Raw genomic sequence first — 25,479 nt, 5'->3', positions numbered from 1 at the left:
CTGGACTCCCCTGGAGTAGGTAGGCACTGCAGAGCTTGGGGAACCATAAAAGCAGCAAATTCTGTAGCACTCACTCAATGGGAATGTGCTGGAATGGTGGCAGGAATATGGAGAAGTGGAGGCAAGCTACAGTCACAAAAAGAGATGTGGTAAGCCAAAAGGAAGTGCCTGTGCAGTATTAGGGAGGCTTCTGTAGGCTGGTCTTTCTTTCTGAAAAGGGTTAAGAACATAAGAACATGCCATACTGGGTCAGACCAAGGGTCCATCAAGCCCAGCATCCTGTTTCCAACAGAGGCCAATCCAGGCCAAAAGCACCTGGCAAGTAACTAGCTGTGGAACCAGGAGTTTCATGGAATGGGGGTGCCAAGAAGGGTAAGGGTAGGAATGAGAAAGGGGGAGGGCTGCTGCAGGTTTGGGAAGGGCTGGCAGTAGGGATGTGAATCGTTTTTCTGACGATTTGAAATGTCGGTACGATATTTCAAAATTCGTCAGATATTAGAGCCCCCCCCCCCCCCGAAACAAATAGGAAACCCCATGAATGGTTCATGTGGTTTTCATATGTGTTTGGGGGGAGGGGAGAAAGGGAACACTTACAACCCCCCCCCCCCAAAACCTACCCCGACCCTTTAGATCTAATTGTTTAGCATCTCCCACCCTCCCGACCCCACAAAAACCTTTTTAAAGTATCTGGTGATTTAGCGGGGATCCCGGGAGCGATCTCCCACTCTTGGGCCGTCGGCTGCCAGTAAACAAAATGGTGCAGATGGCCTTTTGCCCTTACCATGTGACAGGGGCTACCAGTGCCATTGGTCGGCCCCTGTCACATGGTAGGAGCTATGGACGGCTGGCGCTATCTTTAAACATGGCGTGGGCCATCCATTGCTCCTACCATGTGACAGGAGTCGGCCAATGGCACCAGTAGCCCCTGTCACATGGTAAGGGCAAAGGGCCATCGGCGCCATTTTGTTTACTGGCAGCCGACGGCCCAAGAGTGGGAGATCGCTCCCGGGATCCACGCTAGACTACCAGGTACTTTAAAAAAGCTTTGGGGGGGGGGGGGGGGCGGGAGGACCACTGAACCACCAGGTACTTAAAGAAAGTTTTGGGGGGCTCAGGAGGGTGGAGGGATTCTGTAGAATTTGATTTTAGGGGTCAGGGAGAGTTTATCCGTTTTGGGATCGGTCACAACCGATAAAACAATGGCTATGATTCCGATCCCGATCCCGATCACACGATTCCGATTGCAGATCCAATTCTGGACCCAATTCACATCCCTAGCTGGCAGTAAGCAAAAACATTTTACATAATGCTGTGGCAGTACTGGAGTGAGGGCACTCATTGTATGAGCATATGAGCAATAGGACAATGATGGAATGTGTGTGTCAGAGAGAGAGAGAGAGAGAGAGAGAGAGAGTATTGGGGGGGAATCTTTCTCCCTGACACAGAAAGACATACACAAACACTCTTTCTCTATGACATACCCATACACTGAGAGCAAGAGTGTGTGTATGGGTGTCTTCATGTCTGAGAAAGAGAGACACCTACACATACACTCTCTCAGACACAGAGTGGGTTTCTGAAAGAGTGTATGTGGGTATTTGTGTCTAAGAGATTATGTATGGGTCTGACACTGGCTGGTAGAGTGGGTGTCACATTTCTTGGCAATTGGTTCAAGAGCTGATTGCTCAGCAAGATACTTTAATACTAGACCATGAATCAAAGATATATATGAGAGATGGGGGCTAATAGTAACTTATTGCATGGATGGAAGTGGACCTGCAGCTCTGTTTGTTCACCCCTTGCCTAGACTGTGTTCTATTACTTAGTTATTTAGGAAAAATGTAAAATTTATGTTGCTGATTTTTTGACTCAATTCTGCCAGGCTCCTGGTCACATGATGTATCTCTGCAGGGTCAGTTTGATGTGCTTTTCAGAACTGTTGAATACATCCTGCAGGGAAAGAACACAAGGGTGTCAGATAGATATCACGTGGGCTGGTATTTGTCTGACTCCCTTGCAATCCACCCCTACATATTCCAATCCCTAAACAGAAAATAAAACACTTTTTTCTACCTTTCTTATCTGGACATGTAACCCTGACTGGAATCACCAAGCAATGTGATAAAAATTTCTGAGGGCTTCAGCCTTCCAGGTTCATTAAGGAGTGTGCTCAGAGGTTTCCTGCTCTCTAAAATGTTATCTAAAGGTTGGAGAGTTCTGGTACTGCAGAGCTCATGTAGGTTACAGGGTTTGATCATTGACAAGGTCCTTCCTGTTAAGGAGGGGGAAAGGAGGATTCAGGGGATGGTATTTACAGAGGGAGGCTAAAGAAGTTAGTGCTGTTCAGTTTGGAGAAGAGACGACTGAGGTGGGGGGGGGGGATATGATAGAAGTCTACAAAATCATGAAAGGACTTGATCAAGTTTAATGTAAATCGGTTATTTACTCTCTCAGATAATAGGACCAGGGGGCATTCCATGAAGTTAGCAAGTGGCTCATTTAAAGCAAATCGAAGGAAATTCTTTTCTCTCAGCACATGGTTAAGCTCTGGAATTCATTGCCAGAGGATGTGGTTACAGCAGTTAGTGTAACTGGCTTTAAAAAAGGTTTGGATAAGTTCCTAGAGGATAAAGCCATAAACTGCTATTACGGTAATTAATAAGCAATAGTAGCTTGTGATCTATCTGTTTGGGTACTTGTGACTTGGATTGACCACTGTTGGAAACAGGATGCTGGGCTTGATGGACCCTCGGTCTGACCCAGTATGGCATTTCTTATGTTCTTATGTTAGGGATGAGGTAATGGTTTTTGAGATAAGGTATTACTAATAGGAGGTATATGTCCTCTAAGGGGGGATGGGTATTTGATGGAAGGTTATTTAGGATGCTTTTCCTAAGGGAGATTTTGAAGTTGGACGGGAGTGTAAGGCCTCCTGAGACAGAAGAGATTGTTAGTGTTTTGGGAAGCAGTTGTAAAGATTCCTTCAGCCATCCAGAAAGAGGACCCTGAAGTCAAAGGGATAGGGTCCTTGCTGGGAAAGAAGTTGACCCAGGCTGCCCCAGAGTCCTTGGGGCTAAGTGGGATTTTGGGTGATTTCTTCCTCAAAGAAAGTTATTTGAAGAAGGTTTCTGCTGATCTTTTTGGACTGTATCCTGTGATTCAAGTGAAGATTTCTCCTGTGAAGAATCGCTTCATTTTTTAGCTTTCAATCAAATTTTCTGTAACAAGCTATTATAAACTATCTTCTGTCCCCATGAGCTTATCATGTGTTGGAGATTACAATGGGGACCGAGCTGGATCTGGATGGTTTTGGACCTGTCAAAAAGTGGTTTTCAACCCTGCAAAGACTGCAAGCTGCCGCAGTCAAGCTGAAGGAATATAAAAATTTGTCAAAACCCCTGGTGTTCTCCTGTGAATAACAAAAAGGTTCTGCAAGAACCAGCATTCAGCGCTCAGTGTTAACAAGTTGAGAATTGAGCTATACTGTTGAGTTTGTCCAGAGAACAGTACTACATAGCCAGCAGAGGAGGGAACCAAAGGAATGCTTTGAGACCATTTAAGATAGAAAAGGTACAATTTTCCTGGTCTATCTCTGTGTGAAGAGCAAGGACGGCCAGGAGTTGGAGCCAAGAGCCAGGAAGAGAGGAATGTATCTGGCAGCCCTGCAATCAGTTCTTCTCCTGAAGAGCTAATTATCAAGAGGGAGAGACAGGATCTGCGCTCTGAGAAAATAGAGAGACAGACAGCTATTCTTGCTTCATAACTGAGATACATGTAAAATCCCAACAAGGACAAAGGAGCCAGGAGCTGAGAGACTGAGATTTCCTTTCCAGAGACAACCAGACTCAGGAGCACATGGCTAGATCACCCTCCTAAGAGACTGAGTTAAGTAATCTAAACTTTATACAGACAGTATCTTAGCAGAGGAGGGAGAAGGTTTATTTCCTTGCCTTTTGTCACAAATTCAGTATCTCATCTTATTTGTTTTAGACTTTCAGCCAAAGTCAAGCATAAACTTTGCTGGCAGGTACATCCACATGAGACAGGGCTGGGAAAGAGAAACTGGTGGACCGTGGTCTTTCTGTAAGAGACTGAAACCAGGCCAGCTTTCTGTTTAGTACCAAGTAAACCATTTGTGGAGGTTCCCAAGAGAGAGAGAGACCTTTCACACACTGCAGTGCTCATCTGTTTGGTTTGTCATCTAGCCAGCTCCACCATCAAGAGAAACTTCTTCATTTTCTTGATCTTTTTTTCTCACACAATTTTGTGTTTGGGACAGGGTCTCACTGGTGACATTGGGGTGGATCTGCTTCTCCCTTCCCCCTTTTTGATTCCTCAGGGATAGTGACAAATTTTACTATCTATATGAATATATCGGTTGCTCTGGCTAACAGGCCATACCCAGTGTTATTTTAGCATTGCTTGATTTAAAATATGAAAACTGCAAGTTTATATTATACTTCACTACTGTTCTTTTCCCATTTAATGTTCAGGTTGGATTTAAATGCAGCTACACTAATAATCCTACTCTCAGTTCCTTGTCTTTTAACCAATTATCAATCTACAATAGAACACTGCCTCCTATCCCATGATGTTTTCATTTCCTGAGGAGTCTCTCATGAGGGGCTACTTATACAATACTAGTAAAAGGGTTAATTATTTTTTTTATTCTTGTGTGATGATTTTATCTGGTCTGTGGTACCACAAGTGAGAGGTTGTCTGAGAAGGGCACAGAATTTTGGTATCAGGGTGACCGGGTCCCTGTCTCATCCCCCATTCAGGCTACAAACTTGAAGATAAATCCTATTATATTATTTCCCATGTGGTATTCCCCACCCCAAGCATAGTCTGGACCAAGGCGGGGTGGACCACTTTTCTAATTTGGAACCAAGATCTGGTGTGGACCTTGAACTTCTTTCTGGTGCAGTAAATATTCCCTTGGGCCCCCCAGAGACTGATCTAATCCCCACTGGCAATCCCTGGAGGGCCCTGACTGTTCCCAGAGCTGTGGCAGGGTAAACAACCCCTTCTGCAGTCTTCGAAGGTGATCCCAAGGAGGTTACAAACATTTAAATTTTCTAATCATGTTGGCCTCAGTCTAATTTCCTCTGTCTGTCTTCTTCTAACTCCACTGTTTGATGTCCATTTATATTTTTCTCTCTAACATCTTTTTCGATTACTCTTACATCTGGCTGAGATTGATCTTTCCTTTTGATCTCTTTTCTCGGTTTCTCTTTCTGCCTCTTTATTCATTCCTATTTCCTAACCAGATTTCACCCGTCCTCTCTCCTCCTACAATTCATCAGTCTTCAATCTTCCTCTTTTCACCTCTCATTTATGCTTCAATATTCCCACTCTCATCCCTTTCCCAACCCATCTCCAGGCTCTCACTTCCTTTTTAGTCCTCTTTCCCCTATCTCTCACTCCTTTCCCAGACCATTTCCTCCTCTTTCACCCATTCCCTGGTCCCCCATTTCCATCAGCCCCAGCCTTCAAATACTTTCCTCTGCCTCAATTTCATATTCTCATTAGCCCCCAACCTTATCACTCATTCTCTTCCCCTTCTTCTGTTTCTATGCAGTCATCTCCTCTCCTAGCCCCATTTCCACCTTCCCATCCCTTTCCACTGTCACTCACCACCTCCCCTGCAGGTCTTTCACACCGTTTTTCAACCTTTCCCTACCCTTCAGATTCCTCTTATCCAACATTTTACATCCACAGTCCCATCTCATAATACCCCATTTAATTACACCTTCACTCATGTCCCCACCCAACTGCCATCCCTTTTCTCCCCACCCATCCTCAAGTCCCTGCTTTTTCCCCTCTCAATCCAAATACCCAGTCTGTCCACATATTTGATTCTCTACTCGCTCCTCCACAACCACAGCCTTTACTCCCTCATCTCCCACCCCAATTTAGTAGTCCCTGCTGTTTACTTCCCCAATCCCTGAGTCTTTTCTCCCCATCCCTAAAAACCCCACTTTCCTTTCCTCCTCATCTATCAAACTCTTGGTGTCCCCCTTCATCCCCCAATCTTCACTCATCCCCTCCTCCTAATCTAGGTGTCCCTATAGTCCCTCCCCATTCACCAAACCTGGGGGTCCCCCATCCCTTTCAGCCCTAAGTCTCCACTCTTCACCACCCCCCACTCTCCCTCCTCAAACCCTCCACCAAACCTGAGGGTCCCCTAAGTTCATGTTCTCTCAATCCACTGGAGTCATTAGGCATGGGCACATGGGTCCCATGCCCTGAGTCTCTCTCTCAGCGCCCCGAGTCTCCAGAACCACCTTTAAACTTTTTAAAGTGGCTGCCCCTGTCTTTTTATCCTCCTCATCTCCCTGCTCTTTGCCCCTTTCAGAAGCTTCTAACCAACAGCTCCTCCTTCTTGCTCCTGATCTCCTAGCTGAATCACTCCCCCAGTTCCTCCCCCTAAGGCAGCTTGATCACTTGATCTTCTCCCTTCCAGGCAAGTTATTCCTGATCCCTCTCTTCCAGGCAGTTTGATTTCTGGTTGCATCCCCTCCACCATAGCAGCCTCATCCCTGTTCCCCCACCATCACCAGAACAGTTTGATCCTGGTTCTACTTCCCTTAGGAGCTTGATTCATATCCTTCTGCCACCCGACTCTTTCAGGCAGCTGGAACACTGTCCCTGTTCTGCCAGCAGGAGGAAAACTGGCACTTACTAAATACACCACTTTCCTCTGTCATGTGTTTCAATTACTAATGTATTAACCGTGTGATGCTGGCAGGTCTTATGAGATCTATGGCCCCCCCCTGTAGTTCCAAAATAGATCCATGCAGTAGGGGTAAGCTGGCATAATTTAAGAAGCACCGCTTTACTTTTCTGGGCAGAGGAGCAGAAAGGGAAAGAAGAATGGGACAGGAATGGGGAGGAATGGGTTCTGGTGAACTAGTGATGATTGAGCATGAGCCCTACAAGGGAAAGTCAAATCAGCAAGTAAAATTCTAATATGACATACCAACTTATTAAAAAGTTACTTATTTTTATGGAAGCTTACAGCATTATAGTTCCAGAGGAGTAGCCATGTTAGTCTGTAGCAGAAATAATGACAATGACACATAGACAAAGCCCCTCCTGAGAGACTCCGCAGGATATTAAAACATCCTGGAATAGGAGGCAATGTTCTATTATGCATTGATAACTGGTTAAAAGGCAGGGAACCGAGAGTAGAACTATTAGTGTAGCTGCGTTTAAAAAAGGTGTGGACAAGTTCCAGGAAGGAAAGTCCATAACCAATTATTAAGGTGGACTTGGGGAACTCCACTGCTTTTCCCTGGGATAAGCAGCTTGGAATCTATCTACCATTTGGGATCCTGCCATATACTTGTGACCTGGTTTGGCTACTGTTGGAAACAGGATTTGGGCTTGATGGACCTTTGCTTTGACCCAGTATGGCAAGTGTTATGACCTTATGACTAAATGGTCTGTTTTCCTAAGGGAGAAAGTGAATAGTGGAGTGCCTCAGGGGTACAAGGAGCGATGCTGTTTAACATTTACATGCATGATTTGTAAAAGGGAACAATGAATGAGGTGATCAGATTTGCAGATGACACAAAATTATTCCAAGTAGTTAAGACACGAGTGGCCTGTGAAGAACTGAAGAAGGAACAGGTGAATAGGAAATGTACTATTACGAGGGGATACTCCATTAAACTAACAGCTAGCAGATTGAAAATAAATCGGAGAAAATATTGCTTTCATTCACTGTAAAATCTGTCCATAGCTAGGTAGATTTGGGAACGCCACCACTTATCCCTGGATGTGAGCATCAAGGAATGGATCTTGCTTTGGGAACTGATCAGATTAGCCACTGTCACAGACAGAATGCTGAGCTTGATGGACCTTGGGTCTGACTCATTATGGCACATCTTATGTTCTTACTGTATGCACTGCAGACCCTCCCTTGGCTATTTCCTGCTGCAGTATCTGCATGTGCATGGTACGAGATGTCACTTACCGAGGAATAACCTTTACCAAAGCTGGCCCGGTTTTTTGTGCGGATTTTAGTGAGTGCAGCCTCGGCGATGCCAGCTCTTTCCTCAGCATCATCCAGCTCACTCACTGTCTTCCGGTACTTCACCAGATTTGTGTTTGCTTGCTCCTCCTGGAGAAGAAAAGAATATGAGCATGAAACCTCCTCCACTCCAGGAGGATACCACAGGAGTTTCTCAGGAAGGACACAGAATGACAGGAAGTGCAATATTACTGAAGCCCTGTTTTTATAGCGCTCCCTCCTCTGTCCCTGAGGTCACATCTGATGAAGGGACAGATGGGCTCAGTTTTCAAAGGGTATAGGTGCCCAACATTAGACTAGGACTCAGTCTATTTTCATTAGGTGTTTACATTTAGATGCCTAAAAAGTGGGTGTCTGGGAGCCGTTAGGGTGGTGAAAAAAGTGAGGCACTTAGCATAGATTTTCTGTATTAGGGAGTCAATTTTCAAAGGATTTATCCAGCTAATTTCTGGATTTACCAGACTAACAGCAGGATTTAAATTTCCAGCCACTTTGAACACCTACAATTTATCATTCTGTTTAGCCAGATAAAAGTTAGCTGGATAAGTTGGAGGCATTTCAGGGCAGAGTTAAGATTGACGGATAACTTATCTGGCTAAGTCTGGTTGTGCCACAGAGAGGTCCTAAAGTTGCTGGATAAGTCTATCAGTTTTTACTTGACAAGAATTTTAGTAGCATACACTGCTGTTAGAGCAACGCAGGATGCTGATGGGAGGGTGCTAGAAACACTACCAGCTCCTGGTGCAGTCTCAGGGGTTCAGAGGTGTTTCAGGTGGAATGGGAGGATGAGAGTAGGAGTGACAGTGTGGTGGGAAGTTAGGTGGGGTTAGAAGGGGGTCTGGAACCATTCTTTAAATTTTAATTGATTATGAGGTCATGGGCGGGGGAGGGGTGCATTGGGCTGTTATGGCTCATGTTATTTAATTCATTCTTTTGGAGAGGGGAGCAGGATTGGGTGTAATGCCTTCACATGATTTTTAATCTTTTGATGGGGGAGGGGTCTGCAGGCCAAGGTTTTTTAATATTTTTTTTGATTGGTTTAACTAGCTATCTATTTAATATAGTAAGTTAAGTTCTAAGTTATCTGAGTAAACATACCCCATTGACTTTAGCTGGGCATGTTCAGTGACGTGTCCCACTATATCTGTGACAAGTTATCTGACTACCTTTAGTCGGATAACTTGTCCGATTCTGGACTAACTGAATATGGACCTGACTGTGTAAATAAATATAAATATACACTCACACTCACACACACATACACTTCCTCTCTTCTCTCCTCACTGCTTCTGTTCCTATCCTATCTCCTTCATGAATCTCATCTTTATATACGAAGCCCTGTGCCTCATTATTACATCAGGGCCTCTACTGAAAATATACTTCCTATACTACTGCTGAATCTAGCACTTGAATTCTTGGTCAACCCTGCTGTGGTTCAAATTCTCTTCACCCAGTTCCTCATGTATCTTGGATAGTTTTATTGTTTTTGCTACAGTAATTTCAAAGAGGTCCATATTCAAAGGGTTTTTCTGGCTAACATTTGGAGTTAGCTAGACAGACCCCCAAGATTTGAATTTTTTTCCCCTGCTCCCTGGCTAAATTTCATCTGGGCATATTATTGCCCAGACAAAATATGCTGTGGTGAAAAAAAGGTGGTGCTGGGGGCATTCATGAGGTGTGGTCTCACATTAGGCAGTGCTGATACTCATTGCTTCTTGGACAAAATTACCCAGGTAGCTCTAGTCAGACAAATCGCTGTCCTAAAGTTACTGGATATTTTCGATGACAATCTTACCTGGATAAATGCTGCTGAATATCCAGATAAAATTACCAGACAAAGTTGTCTGGGTGATTGTACTTAGTAACAGCCAACTGAATATCAACCTCAAAGTGTTTTGGGTTACATCTATATGTAGCAAAAAATTGTATTATGCTTAGTATTTTTTTCTGTCCTTAACATTTCTGGTTGCAAGAGTTTCCTGGAAAGACAGGGATTTCATGCTCACCGCTTCTTCCATCTGTCTCTTGTAGGCCTTGATTTTGTTCTGCAGTCTCTCCAGCAGCTCCTGCATTCTCTGCTGACTCTTCTGATCCTCCTCGGCCTGGAACACCAGTTCCTTTACACGCCGCTCTGTCTTGCGCGCTGTCTTCATGCTCTCTGCATGCTTTTTCTGCTCTATGTCCAGTTCACTTTCCAGCTCTCTTATCTGCAAATGGCAAAGACTCGGATTGCAGCCATGAGCTTTATAAATTCCCTCTCTCGCCGTCAAGCAGCGAAAGTGCACAGTAAATTCCAGAGCTATAGGATGGTCACTAGGTAATAATACCATTGTTTTTATTATTTCTTGTGTTTTGCTTTGTTACTGCATCAGTGAAATCAGTTGCCTCCCCAGGTTCTCAGGCTTAACCATTAATTTTCAACAATTTATATATGTATCTACCTACCTACTTTTTAATAGAGAATTTAGTGCTTATGAAAGGTGCCAGATGGGCACAACTGGAAATTGAAATCTTCAGTTTATCTACAGAACAGAAACAACATGGGCAGCAACAATGCACTTTCCCTCCCTCCCACTCACACACACACACACACACACACTGCTGCAGCACAGAACAAGTACAGCAGGGTCACTGTCAGAGAGAGGATGCTGGGCTCATCGGTCTGACTTATCAAGGCACTTCTTATATTCCTATGGGCAGCAGCAGTAGCAGCACAAGCTTTCCTCTCACACAGACTGCCCACCACAGAACTGGTACAATACAGGCAACAGCAGCTCTGCCTTCTCTCTCACACACAATTCTCCCCCCCCCCCCCCCCTCATAGAACAGGAACAGCCAAGGCAGCAGTGGTTAAAACTTTCCCAAATTTCTTAGCTAAAGTATTATGGTTGCTGGGAGAGTGGGAGTGTAACTCTTGAAAGTTAGATACAGACAATAAAAAGGAATCACCTACAACTTGTTTGTTAACGCTACTAATTGTTCTGCTAACCTGTTTTAAACCTCCTCTGGTAAGATGGTAATTCAAGGCCTGTGCAATAGCCTCTCTACTAAGACTGCCAACTAGTGCTGAGTTATGGGGTCATTGTGACATGAACACCTGTACATTGGGAACAGGACCGAGCCCATCATTTGCAATAATTTTCAGTCACTTTGAAGCTGGATTAGATGTCAACCGGTGATCCAGAAACAAAAGGCTTTTTAGCCCGATGTCTGTCTCCTAAGTCATCCAGCAGGTTTATTATCATTGATACTTGCATTTTATTGAGCTGCAGGCTTCTGGAGTACAGATCAGTTGGCTAGCAATCATTGTGCTGTACTACGACCAGAACAATAGTGATCTGTCTACTTATGATCATTGCCCTAGAAAGCAATTGCTATTGATCAACACACTAGCAATTCAGACCAACAATGATGCTAGTGATTAGTGAGTCAGTGATCATTGCTAGTAATTTCTTAGCTAATAATTAGTATGCTAAGCTAATCAATGATGAATGTACTAATGTTCAATGATTGGGAGCTGGTGACTGACATGCTAACAGTCAGGGGCGGCTGAAGGCAATCTGCTGCCTGAGGTAAGGAATGAGATGGCGCCCTCCCCACCCCCTGCCCCCCAACCATGGCAGGATGTATTTCAAATCACTGAAAGGGCCAGGGGAGGGCACTTCTTGGAGTTCTGATGAGTAGATGTCCCTTGAGGTTTGGCCCTTTCGATGATCTGAAATGCTGTGGAAGGAGGTGGGAGTGGGCGGGGAGGCAGGGTTCCCCGAGTTGTGGAAGATAGAGCATCAGTGATGATATTTCTAGGAAGCTGGCAACTCTGCCACACTCCAGGGACCCCATCCTGCTGCCTCCCCCTCTTCCCCAGAATCTGCCCCCTGGAGATGTGGGAATAATGGTGAGGGTCTCTCACTCTTGCCCTCTCTCCAATAGGGTCTTGTTTCCTCTCTACTCCCCCTCTTTTCCTCTCACTTCATTTTCCATCTCACCAACACATCTCCCCTTCCTTTTCCCTTACCTCCCCACTCATATTCCTCTTTCCGTCCCTCCCTTCTCACTCACCTGCCTTCCCTTTCTTCTCCTCTCACCCTACCTTCCTTGACTTTCTTCTCTCTCCCACACCCCTTCTTCTCCTTCCCCTTCCCCCCCCCCCCCCATCACTCACAACCCACTGAGGGCCAGTACTAGCGTATGTGCTGCCCACTCCTCATTCTGATTATTTTTAGTGTTTAATTTTTATTGTTTTTCCAATCAGGGCCAGTGTAAGGGTATTACATGGTCATCTCCATACATAATTAAAAAGAAATACATTTCTTACAGATTTCACATGAAAAAGGACATTCAATGTATAGTCTGAGGTAAAAATATCACTCATAACAACATGTATATTACATTTACTTCCCTGCTGAAACCCTACAAAAAAGACACTTGAAACCCATAAGGTATTAGGTCTATTCTTATGTGTGTTGGGTGGGCTTGGCCCTCAGAGACAAAAGTAAAATTAATTACAATATAGTAAACCTCCCATAACACAATAGTTGACTGCCAGCACTCAAACAATACCAATCCTACCTATGAAAAGGCAATACTGCAAATATTACACCAGGCCCTAAAACACCAATGCACTTCATATTAGGAAAGCAAAACAAGACAGGCTGCTATATAACCCTACACAGAAACTACATGCCAACAGAATACCTCACCTTGGTCATACTTGCAGAACACATACCAACCCCCAAATACAGAATAAAGAATTCAAAAAGCATTCATAGAAATGTGCAAAAACTGAACTGGAAACCACAACAAGCCAGATGCACTATGCAGTGCAACTGTGGAAAAACAGAAACATCACCATGCTTCGTAAAACATCAAACAATAAAATAAAGAAATATAAAACATCAATTATAATAAACTATGCTAATAAAAAGAATAAATATTTCAAAATAGCTGACAAATAGAACATCCAATTATTAAAAACATAAAAAATTAGGACTTTTTAAAATTTCCCAAATGCCATAAAATATTTCAAAACAGCAGACACATCAAATAGCACTCCATTAAAAATAATAAGAATAACAAAAAAATCCACCAAGCTCCATAACTGGGAAGTTTTGGTTTCCGGTCACCTTGCCAATTGTCATGGTTCTGTGAGGGAGGGATGGGATGTACAGACTTCTCTCTGCTCTCTCTCATAGACACACACAGGCTCTCCCCTCTCTCTTACACACACATACACACATTCATACAAGTGCTCCCACCTCACACACACACACAATGCTCCCCCCTCTCTCACACATTCACACCTTTCACACACACACACACATTCCCTCTCTCATACTCCTCTCCCCCCCCCCCTCTCTCTCTTTCTCACACACACACACACACACACACACACAAAATTCCCCTCTCTCTCAGGCTGGGGCTTCTCTCTTGCCTTACATTCTTCAGCTGCGGAGGGGAAGGAAGCAACCCCCTTACTCCATTTACCCACACCCCTTTCCCTTCTTTTTCCTTCCCTCTTGCACACTCCTCCTTCCTTTTCTCTTCCCTCTCTTTTACCCCTTTCTTCTGCCTTCCCTCCTTCCTTCTCACTCACGCCCTCTACCTCCCTGCCTTATTTCTACTGCAAACTCACCAAGCAGCTTCTACTATTTCTCCTTCTGGTGGCAGAGGGGGAGGGGAAATTTGCACTGGCAAGTGGGTCTTCCTTTTACCAGTGAGAGGTGTGAACCCCATGAACACATCAGCACAATGCGCTTCTTCCGCAGGTCCATCTCTTCCAGCACACAGGTCTTCTTTGTTGGTGAGGGGTAAGAACCCCAGTGGTACGTCATTATACAGCGCTGCCTCTGTGGGTCCATTTCTTCCTGCTGGCAGGGTAGGTGGGAATCCCTCCGGCATGCAGGTTTTGCTCTTGTAGTAGTGTTCCTACCTCCTCCTGCTGCCGTGGGACCATCTTACTGGCTGGGGAAGTGGGAACCCTGCTGACGCACATGTTTTTTCTCCTTGCTGGGGGGGGGGGGGGAAGGGAGAGAAGGAGCCTCACCAGTACCTGAGTGCACTTGAGGGGCAATAATAATAATGTGTCAGAGAGTGGGCAGGACCATGAAATACTAAACTCTCTAGTGCAGTGGTTCTCAACCTTTTTCCCATTGTGACACAACTGACAGACCACGCTCACATGTGTGACACACTGCTCATTACAATTCACAGCAGAAATAAAAAATAAAGGCCCAGTATTATTTTTATTGTTAAGAATGACACAAGGGACTCTGCCTGAATAGAAATTGCATAAATAGAAAACATCCCATACCAGAACACCAATTTCTGGCACTCAAACAGTAACCACCTTATCTAAGATAAGGCAACACTGAAAATATTACACCGGGCCTTAAGACACCAATACACCTCCTATAGAGCCCTACACAGAAACTACATGCCAGCAGAATACCTCATCTCAGTCACATGTGCAGATCCTCACCTAACAAAGAATAAAGAGACCATAAAGTATAACTAGAAACATTTAGACAAAAACTGAACTGGAAACCGCAACCGCAACAAGCCAGAGTCTCTGTATGCAGTGTAACAAAGGAAAAAGAGAAACTTGACCAGTCCTCAAAACAAATCAAGAAATATAAAATCAATAGCAGTAAAACCATACTAACAAAAAGAACAAATTTCAAAATTGCTGATGAATGGAATATCCAATAATTAAAAACTCATGTCAAAAATTTCTAGATTCTAATAAAATATTTCAAAATACTAGACAAAAGACCCAATAATGAAAAATAAGGATAGAAAAATGCTTTGCTCTGCATACCTGGGAACATTTGATATCCATGTGCCCTGAGATTATTTTGAATTCGCAGGAGGAGGGATGGTTTGCTTACAACTTTCTCTTCTCTCTGTCACACACAAGCTCTCTCTCTCACACTGGCTCTCAATCACACACACATATGCTTTTTCTCTCTCACTTATATAGACTCTTAATCACACATTTACACACATGCAGTCTGTCTTTTCACACTTGTCTTGTATACATATACAGGCTTTCTCTTTCTCTCAACACATAGACTGTCATTCACACAGGCTCTCAATCACATACTCACATGCTCTCTCACCTACACCGGCTCTTAGTCACACACAGACACACATACTCTCTCTCTCTTATTATACACACAGTCTCTTAATCATGCATACACATGATATCTCTCACTTGCACATACAGGTTTTCTCAACCCTACACTTACATTTATGCTATCTTTCTCACACATAAAGGATCTCAATCACACACAGGCTCTCAATTACACACACACACTTTCACACAAACTGGTTTTCAATCACATACTTACACATACAGACTCTCAATCACTCACATACATGCTGTCTCTCTCTCTCTCATACACACACACATACAGGATCTCAAACACATATGCTTGCTCACTCACTCACTCTCTCTCTCTCTCCCCCCCACCAAACTAGCAAGAGCAGCAGCCTCCTCCAATTCCTGTCTTAGCGGCAGCATCAACCTCCTCCATTTCCAGCCTTCGTGGCCTCGAGAAAGGAGTCCCATTAGCCATGGAGGCTGATGTTGCTCCACTTTTGCTCAGCGCTGTGCTGCTCTTCTTCAGGCCATACCTCTCCTCTTCAGGACGATGCTGCACACACTAGCATTGTCTTTTCTTCCTGCGCACATGGCCGCTGCACACCACTTCCTCTTCCGGGCCATGGGGGGTGGGAAGAAGAGACCATGCTGGTGCCGCTGACTCCAGCTCTCCTGCCGTGTTCCTCCTGGGCTATCAGCATTTTAAACCCAGGAATCGGATGTGTTCCTATTTCGCTGGGGCAGGGGAAGCAGCTGGGGCAGTTGGGGACCGGGAAATGTGGCGACACACCTGCATGTGCTTGGTGACACACTGGTGTGTTGCGACCTACCGGTTGAGAACCGCTGCTCTAGCACAGTGACCAAGCCAAGCTGGAGGGAACTCTGTAATCACTGGAAATGCTGTAAGGAGTAAGGTGTGACGTCAAGTCCTGTCTATTATTAGGAAATATATCTTGTTTGTTTTCAGGAAGTCTGCCCTGATAACTGGGGGTGGGGGGAGGACTCTTTATCTAGTTCTACTCAACAGCGTGCTCCTTTCGATAAAGGATCCGAGGGTGAGAGGCTCACCAATGGTTAAATATATCCCAGATGGTAGCTGAGAGCTAGATGGTATTCCGGACTAGGAGGAGCCACCTAGTTTACAGTGGCATATGGCAACAATGGTTAGCACACATGTACAAAGGTCAACACATGCAGATGGTGGAAAGTGATCAATACAACAGACATCAGATAGCACAAAAGGATGGTGATTAGCACATGCACATGGAGATCAAAATTTGTGGATAGCAGTTAGCATATGCAGATGTCAAATGTTGATCAGTGCATATGAATGGCAATCTGCACACATAGATAATTCAGGCTCACCCTTGTTTCCAGTTTCTGAATCATTTTTTTGCCACCTTTAAGTGACATCTGTTCTTCCTCTTCAAGCTTCAAGTTGAGCTCCTTAATCTGCATTTCTAAGCCTCTTTTGACATTCTCTAGATGCTGAGTGTGATCTTGTGCATGAAGTATCTCTTCTGAAAGTCTGGAAGCCTGTGGAATAGTGAGAATATTTGTGAATTATACTTCTGAGGCAAGATCCCCAAACTTCCTGCTGCACCCTGTATATTCTAGATAATCTCAGGTTTTCCCTTAGTTCTTTGTGGCTAGAGAACAACTGTGTTTATCCCAACTTTTCTTAAACTTTGCCATAGTTATTGCCTCCACCATTTTTTTCCAGAAGGCTATTCCATGTATCCACCACTTCTCTGTGAAGGAATACTTTCTGATGTTACTTTCGAGAATATCCTCATTAGAACTTCATATTAAAGCCTTTTTTTCTAGACCATTACAATCAGTGGAAAAGCTTTGTTTATGTACACATTTGAGAACCAAATGTCTCTTATCATATCTCTTCTCTTTCTTCTCCCTTCTATGGTACATATAAAAGAACAAAAGAAGTACCATGCTGGGATCTGTGCTGTTTAACATATTCATAAATGATATGGAAAAGGGAATATGAATGAGGTCATCAAATTTGCAGCAGATTGCAAGGAACTGCAGAAGGACCTTGTGAGACTAGGAGACTGGGCAATTGAATAGCAGATTAAATTTAATGGAGAAAAGTGCAAAGTGATGCACATATGGAAAAATAATCCCAACTATAGGTAAACGATGCTGGGTTCTGTATTAGGAGTCACTACCCAAGAAAAGGATCTCAGAGTCCTTGTGGACAACACGTTGAAATCCTCAGCTCAGTGCGTGGTGGTGGTCAAAAAAGCAAATAGAATGTTAGGAATGATCTGAAAAGTATTGGGAAATAAAATTGAAAATATCATATTGCCTATATTGAGCCTTGGTGTGATTGTATCTTGAGTACTGTATGCAGTTCTGGTCACCCCATCTCAAGAAAGACATAGCAGAACTAGAAAAGGTGCAGAGGAGGGTAATAAAAATGATATGGGCATGGAATGGATCTCCTCTGTTGAGAGACTATGCAGGCTAGGGCTGTTCTTCTTTGAAAAGAGACAGCTGAGAGGGAACATGATAGAAGTTTATAAAATCATGAGCAGGGTGGAACGGGTAAATAAAGGATGTTATTTACCCTTTCAAATAATACTAAAACAAGAGGACACAAAACTAACAACCAGCAGATTCGAAACAAATCATAAAAAATACTTTTTCACTCAGCGCAAAATCAAGCTGTGGAATCTGTTTGCCAGAGGACATGATCAAGGTGATTAGCATAGTGAGATTTAAAGAAGTTTGGACACGTTCCTGGAGGAAAAGTTCATAACACATTATTAGCCAGGTAGACTAAAGAGAACTATTGTTATCTTTGGCAGTGAGTAACAGGAATTAGATCTACTTTATGGGATCTGCCAGGTATTTCTACTTGGATTGACCAATGTTGTACACAGGATGCTGGGCTCAATGGACCTTGGTCTGACCCAACATGGCAGTTCTTATGTTGGGTCAGATCACAGGTCCATCAAGCACAACATCTTGTCTCAAATAGTGGCCCATCTCTAAATGTAGATCCAATTTCTTGTTCGCTCCCAGCAACAAGCAGTGGGTTTCCCAGAATCACCTGGTTAATAACAGTTTTATGGACTTTTCCTCAGGAATTTGTCCAAACCCTTTTTAAACTCAGCTATGATAGCTGCTATTATCACATCCTTTAACAAAAATTCTCCACAATGAAAATGTGTTCAATCTCACTCTATTAAATTGACACACTCAAATATCTACTATATATGGCTCTAATACCACTCCTGGTTACTGCGCCATGACTTTAATCATCAATGCTACCATCCCACCATTTTTTTTGTTGCCGATAAAATAGCCTCTAAAAAACTCTTGCAAATCTGAAATCAAAACCACTTTTTAATCCAATGAACTCTCTTTGAACATCAATGTCCTACAAAAAAATGAATACTTATCTTGATAAAAGCCGCTCAAATTTCGGCATTTTTATATTTACATTTTTAGAATTTATCAATTGTAGGTCTTAATTTTAATTATACTACTACTACTATGTATCCCTACTTTCATTTATGATTTTTTCCCATTTGCCATTGCTGTAAAATTTTCTTTTTGTTTCTGTCATTCAACCATTATGATTTAGAACAGTTACAATAGCAGACTGCAAGACTCCATGCAATGCCAGTGTCAAAGGAGGAGTCTATTAAGTGGCCAGCTGGCTTCTAATCAGACTAAACTCTTGTGAGATTCAAGGATGGTAACTTTTGAACAGGTGCGTGGGCGCACACACTTGCATGTATGTTGGTGTGCGCCCAGGGACACGGGATTTTATAATTTGCATGTACATAGGCACGCATGTTATTAAATAGCTTGGGTGTGCACACAATTTTAAGCTTGTGTATATGCCCAGCCACTTAAATCGGGTTTTGGCTGCATAAATCAGGGAATTTTAAAAATGGCACGGGTCCACGTCATGACCAGTTTCACCATTTCATCCACCAGTTCACCCAGTGTAGAGCTAGGTCCTCAAGACCCCCTGGTTTAATAGCCTACACTCTCTCCAGTTAACCCAGACTCCTCAAACCCTTCTGCGATGCCTGAATTTGATTTTATTTAGACTTACTCTTTTTCAATAGTAGAAGTAAGGTTACGTGGCACTGGACCTGGCCATGTGCCTAGGCAGGTAACTATTTACATGCACATCTCTTTACTCTGCCCTGAGATACCCATGCCCACGTCTAAGTGAGATGCTCATACTGTTAAAAAATTGTTGCATGTAGCAAAAGGTGAGGAATCATTAATCTATAGACTGAAGTCACCAAGACAATAATATTGCTCAGGTCAAGTTTAATTTCCAAAAGACACTTGATGACCAGAGAACAGCTAGCATAAAGGACACCAGGAGGATAATAGAAGAGACAAAATCCTACCACCTTATTAATAATAAAAAAACTCTGACGACCCTGCAATATCCAGACCCCTAACAGCAAAGGATAGGTCCTCTTTTGCCAAAATTAGTAAACCATCTCTTCACTTTCCTTATCTAGGTATAGAGAAAACTGTATAATTACTTGGACATATTTGGGATACATTATCTGAGTCAACAGATAAGATTCAGTGTTGCAAAACTTATTAGGTTGTTCCAAAAGCTGCCCATTTTTAAAAAATGGATCTTGCATTAATTATTAATAAAGAAATATGCCTCTTTTGGCATATTCCATTATAATTCTCCTGCCCAACAATAATCTTTGAAGTCCAATCCATCTTTTCCATGGACATTTCTGAGAATCACTTGCTTATCCTCAAAATAATGTTCCTAAGCAACAATAATTCTCGGATATCTTTGGCCTTCCACCTGAGGGCTTCCAATTCTATGCGCTCTATCAAATGTTATAGACCTGTCAGCGAAGCCAGGGACATGGGTCTTTAAGATATCATTAAGCAATTTAGCAATATCTTTGGCCCTGTCTCCTTCTAGGAACCCCAGGACCCTGTTGTTGTTCCTCTGCTGACTGTTCTCAAGATCATCCTGACATTCTTTGAGCTCCTTGGTATTTTTCTCAACACTTTATTCTTTTGTAGGGGTGTGCATTCATTTCTAAAGTATTTCTCATCCGCAACGTATAGGGCCCTATTCGTTGTATTCGTGGGGAAGCGAAACGTATTGCAACTCCCCACGAATACTAGAGATGTGAATCGTGTGCCAGATCGTCTTAACGATCAGGTTCGGCTGGGGGGGGGGGGGGGGGGAAATCTGATCGATAAGATATGTGAATTGGAATCGTTTCCGATTCCAATTCACATCGCTGATTTTTTTTTTAGGGAGGCCCGCGCCGCTAAAAAAAAAGCCCACCCGACCCTTTATATCGACCCCCCTTAGCCTCCCCCACCCTCCCGACCCCCTCAAAACCTTTTAAAATTACCTGGTGGTCCAGGGGGGCCTTGGGGAGCGATTTCCCATTCCCAGGCATCAGCTGCGCTAAAAACAAATGGTGCCGATGCCCCTTTGCCCTTACCATGTGACAGGGTATCTGGGCCATTGGCCGGCCCCTGTCACATGGTAGGAGCACTGGATGGCCGGGCCATCTTTAAAGATGGCGCCGGCCATCTTTACTCATCAGCCCCTATTATAGAGTATAGTATAATAGGGGCTGATGAGTAAAGATGGCGCCGGCCATCCAGAGCCATCCAGTGCTCCAACGCTCAAGTCTTTATCTCCTCGTCTGGGGTCTGCTTCGCTTCCGGCGTGGTCCGCAACCATCCATGGGTGGCTGAGTGGGGCACATTGCAGTGCAGTACTCACCCTGTACTAGTGCCTGAATCCTGAATCCTCGTCTGAGTCTTCCAAGGTCCTCGAGTCTTCATCTGAGTTTTCCAAATTCCTCAGTTACATTTCTCATCAGGTTCCTGTCTTCAGCCTCCATCTGGCCTCACGCACTCATCTTTCCCAACTGGAGGGTCCGGAAGGGCTACCGAGTGGCCGGAGGGTTACTCGTCAGACCAGCATTGCATTGCGGGGTCTCACCTGTGCGTGCAGGTCCAGTGGGGATCTGAGCCTGCCTTGTTCTAGTGCCTGCGATGTTCAATGCTTTGGTTCTAGTCCAGCCTTGTTTCAGCTCCAGCCTGTGCTTGAACACTCTCACCTCCTATGGTGTGGGTCTTGGGGCTCCTCCCTGAGCCACACTGTCATCCAAGGGTTCAGATCCCTCTAGAGCAAACGACCGCACCCGAGCGCTTGCAATAGGATGTGAGAGCCATGAGCTCGGTGGGTGTGTTCCTGTGATGGGCTCAAGTTTTTTCTCTGGACTCCTTGATACCTTGTTCCTTGTCAAGAAATTTTTCAAGTTTTTGGATTTTTTCTTCTGATCTTGCCAAAATCTTTTAATTTGTGTCTCGATTTTTTATTGTTTACGACCCGCAGGAGGCACCTGCATTTGTTTTCAATCATCCACTCCTTTCTGGAGCACCTGTTATTGTGCCTGGATTTATTTTTTCATGACCTGCAGGAGGCACCCACACCCAGGTCTTTCAAGCTCTTCAATTGTTCCTGGAGCCTACTTTGATCCATCGACGGCCTCAGCTTTAAGGACTCATTTTTGACCCTTGCCAGTCTTCAGATTTTTTCCTCTGGGGTTATTTTTCCTCGACCTGCAGGAGGCACCTGCACCCACTTCTTAACTTCTCAGCTGTTCCAGGTTTGTTGGGTTCTTTCATGACCGGCAGGAGGTGCCTGCACCCAAGACCTGGTTTCCTGCAGTTCCTGCCTGCATCACTCTGCTTCCAGAGATCATCCATGCTCCTGTGTACTTTCCATACTTATCACTCGACCTATGGACTGTAATCTATCATGAGTTCTCGAGCTCCGACTTCCCTTTCTGGGGACTTCTGATAATATCTCCCATTGCGTCCTACTTTGGATGTGGAAAGTCATCTCTAATCTTCTAGGACAAATGTCATCACCACTCTTCAGTTAATGTCCTCCAGTATTCTCGTCCTTCTGGAGTTCTTGGGCCTACGTCTCCGAAACCTCCTTGGAATTCTGGGACCTCTTCTCAGTTCCTCCGTCCATTCAGTTTATATTCTTTGGTCATCTAATGGATTTTCTACTGCCAACATTGCTCTCCTTAAGCGGACTTCCTCAATTTCCTTGGAACTACCTCTCTGCAGGTTGAATGGTCCTCCAAAAGAATTTTATCATCCATACATTATCTATGCTGTGGGAATAAAGAAGCTTGGCTATGAGCCTTCAATCTGTTCTCCAGTTACTCCAAGTTTTCTGACAATCCTATTTCCACAGATAGCTTGTTGGATGGGAAGAAACATTTCTCTGTTTCAAAATTGCTTTGGAAATTCCTTTGTATAATGTATAAATGGAGTTGCTTGCGGTGTAGCCATGCCTTTCATGTACTCTAACAACTTACCACTAGATTCTCCTCTGTCAGCCTGGTAGCCATGCTAATTAAAGTATAAGACTGTTCTTGCCAGTCCTTTTGTGGGATAACCCTCAGTTAAAGCCAAGTTTGTTGACTAATTACGCTACAGCAATCAAGAGAACAACTAGCTTTGATCTATAGTACTTTGAAACAAGGCAAATCCAATTTTAGCCCATATTGTTGCCTCGATGAAATCAAGATCTACTCCTTGTCCTCATAGACTGCAGTTTACTTCTTGCTAATGCTATCTCTTTGTTGGAGCCACCCTACTTTGTAGAAACCAACATTATGCCTTATACACCTTTAAGTAAGATTTAATCCTGACATCTCTTCCTTGGACAACCTTCTCCACCAGAAGAGTTCGGATTACTATTTTCTTCCCGCTGGTTCAATCCGAAGGCTGTGCTTGTATCATTTTACCATCTTCTAACATAAGATCAAGTTCCATCGTCTACCAAGTTTTCATTTAGAAGTCACTCTGTTGGATATGAACCTACTCTCCAGAACCTGCTGTTGGAATCCTTGAGCCCATTCAGTTTACAATTCAATTTCATGCACCATCTGCTGCCAAAGGATGTAATAGTATTTCCTCAAGTTCAGTCTGTTTCCAGACATTCAGCCTATTCAAGAACCACCTGTCTCTAGTTATACCAGCTGGCTATTTCTCTATTCTGGTACAACATTCCCAGCTACTAGATCAAACAGTATTGTTGGGAGTTCCATCGCTACTTCTATAGGAGACATCAACCTTACTGTGCTCCACACTTCCACATAATTAAGTGCCTTGGAATTGAATTTTTCTCTAAGGTGTTGCTTCTGATCTACATCCTTTCAGTCATCAGAGCTCACTTCGCCAATCCCAGCTAGCAGTCTGATTTACTTATGTCAACACTTCCAGCTACAAGATCAAGCAATGGTGCTCTAACTATCCAACTAGGATCAACATTAATACACCATACTTCAGTTACAATCAAGTGAGAGCTTAAAACTAAAATGATTCTCCAAGTTGCTACTCTTCCCTCAGTACCTTCTGCAGCTGGGTCATTTTTGTCAAGTCTAATTATATTTGTCTTCGTCATGTCTCCAGTGTATTTTAACGCCTCATCACTTCAGCTCCTTCCAAACATCTTGAGAGCTTATGTTGGACCCCCAAGTTCCCCAGCTGGTATAGAAGATATACCTTCTTGTCTTCAACCAAAGAGAAGAGGCTGAAGAGGGGGGATTTGGGGGGGGGGGGGTCCTGCTATGGTTGACGCTCAAGGGGTCCAACCCGCAAGCAGCCTCTCTCACCTTTCTACTGCCTGCCATGCCTGTCGGATTGGTGCCTGACCACAATTCCACCATTCCTCCTCTTTTGTGGCAGCTGCCGCCATGGCTTCTCTTTGCGGCATGGAGCCACCACCGTCGTCAGCAGCAGGAAGGGCTGCCGCAGTCTTCATTCTTCGCAGCATGGAGCTGCTGCCGGAAAGCTGCCTCCTCACGGCAGGAGAGCTGTCACCATTGCTTCCTCATCTTCATGACAGGACTACCGCCGTCGTCGACTTCCTTCATTATCTGGCTCCTCTAGGTGCACGCCTCTGTACTGTATTTAAAGGGCCAGCGGCAGGAAAAGCCCTGCGGCCCCCATCAGATGATATCATCAGCCTGTTCCTTCACTAGCCCTATAAAAGGGCCCTGCTTCCTCTCCTCGGGGCCTTCACATCGTATCTTCATGCTTGTCCATGGTCTCTTCATCTGACAAGGTCCTCCATGGTCTGTTCTTGTCCAGATGGTTCTGTGCTCCGTGTTAGATGTTCCTAGATGTTCCTAGTCTGCGTGGATGTTCCTGTTCTTCATTGGAGCTCCTTCGTCATCTCTCTGGTATGCCTGATGTTCCACATTCCGAGTTTCTGTGTTCCAGTCCTGGTCCTAATGTTCCCAGTCCTGGTCCTAATGTTCCCATGTGAAGACACAAGGCCTGTCTTCACATCTGCAGCGCAAGTCTCCGGAAGGCCCTTACTTTTAGTGCCGAGGTCTGTTCTTGAATCTGAGTTCTGAATCCTGAGTCTTGAATCCTGAGTCTTGAATCCTTGAATCCTGTTCCCGATCTTCGGAGTTCCTTGTTCCTGCTTCCATCCATGCCCTAGACTCAAGCCAGAGCCTGTTTCTTGTCAGAGTGGTCCGTGACCAGCCCATAGGTGGCTGTGTAGGGCACGCCTCGGTATAGACCTCTCCTGAATCTTCGTCTTGTTTCCAGCTCAAGTCTTCATCTCCTCATCTGGAGTCTGCTTCGCTTCTGGTGTGGTCCTCGACCAGCCATGGGCAGCTGAGTAGGGTGCTCTGTGGTGCAGTACTCACCCTGTACTAGTGCCTGAATCCTGAAAACTTGACCGAGTCTTCCAAGTTCCTCAAATCCTCGTCTGAGTCTTCCAAGTTACTCGAGTCTTCATCTGAGTCTTCCAATTTCCTCAGTTCCATGTCTCATCATGTTCCTGCCCTCAGCCTCAGTCTGGCCTCACGCACTCATCGTTCCCAAGCGGTGGGTCTGGAAGGGCTACTGAGTGGCTGGAGGGTTACTCTTGAGACCAGTATTGCGTTGCTGGGTCTCACCTGTGCATGCAGTGCCTGTGATGTTCAACACTTCAGTTCCAGTCCAGCTTTGTTTCAGCTCCAGCCTGTGCTTGGACACTCTCACCTCCCATGGTGTGTTTCTTGGGGTTCCTCCCTGAGCTGCACCATGGTCCAAGGGCTCACATTCCTCTACAGGAAGTGACCGCACCCCCACGCTTGCAACAAATACATACTCAAAAAAAGTCTAATTAGGGCAAAAATAGCAGGGTTTTGGCAGACAGCAAGAGGTAAGAATTTCTTAAGAAGCTCTGCAGGGCTGCAAAACAGGAAGACACATCCAATGATCTCAGCAAACAAAAAGAACTGAGGTGCACTGCAAGGCGTCTGCA

The 25,479-nt window shown here is 44.4% G+C and overlaps 1 protein-coding gene across 1 annotated transcript in view; it reads right to left on the bottom strand.

The window, feature by feature from the left end:
- The window catches only part of LOC115090769 (myosin-16-like), a 292,772-nt gene that overhangs the window by 11,030 nt on the left and 256,263 nt on the right, over window positions 1-25,479 (bottom strand). Inside the window, exons 18-20 of the mRNA XM_029600261.1 lie at window positions 16,506-16,676; window positions 10,045-10,245; window positions 7,982-8,128 (exon numbers count right to left, since the gene is read on the bottom strand). Of these exons, the coding sequence (XP_029456121.1) occupies window positions 7,982-8,128; window positions 10,045-10,245; window positions 16,506-16,676 (519 nt within the window). The remainder of the gene's footprint in view (window positions 1-7,981; window positions 8,129-10,044; window positions 10,246-16,505; window positions 16,677-25,479) is intronic.

The sequence above is a fragment of the Rhinatrema bivittatum genome, chromosome 4 (genome assembly GCF_901001135.1).
Source record: "Rhinatrema bivittatum chromosome 4, aRhiBiv1.1, whole genome shotgun sequence".
In the NCBI taxonomy this organism is placed as follows: Eukaryota; Metazoa; Chordata; class Amphibia; order Gymnophiona; family Rhinatrematidae; genus Rhinatrema; species Rhinatrema bivittatum.
Note: the sequence above shows the minus strand (reverse complement) of the source record. Positions and strands in the feature narration are given on the sequence as shown.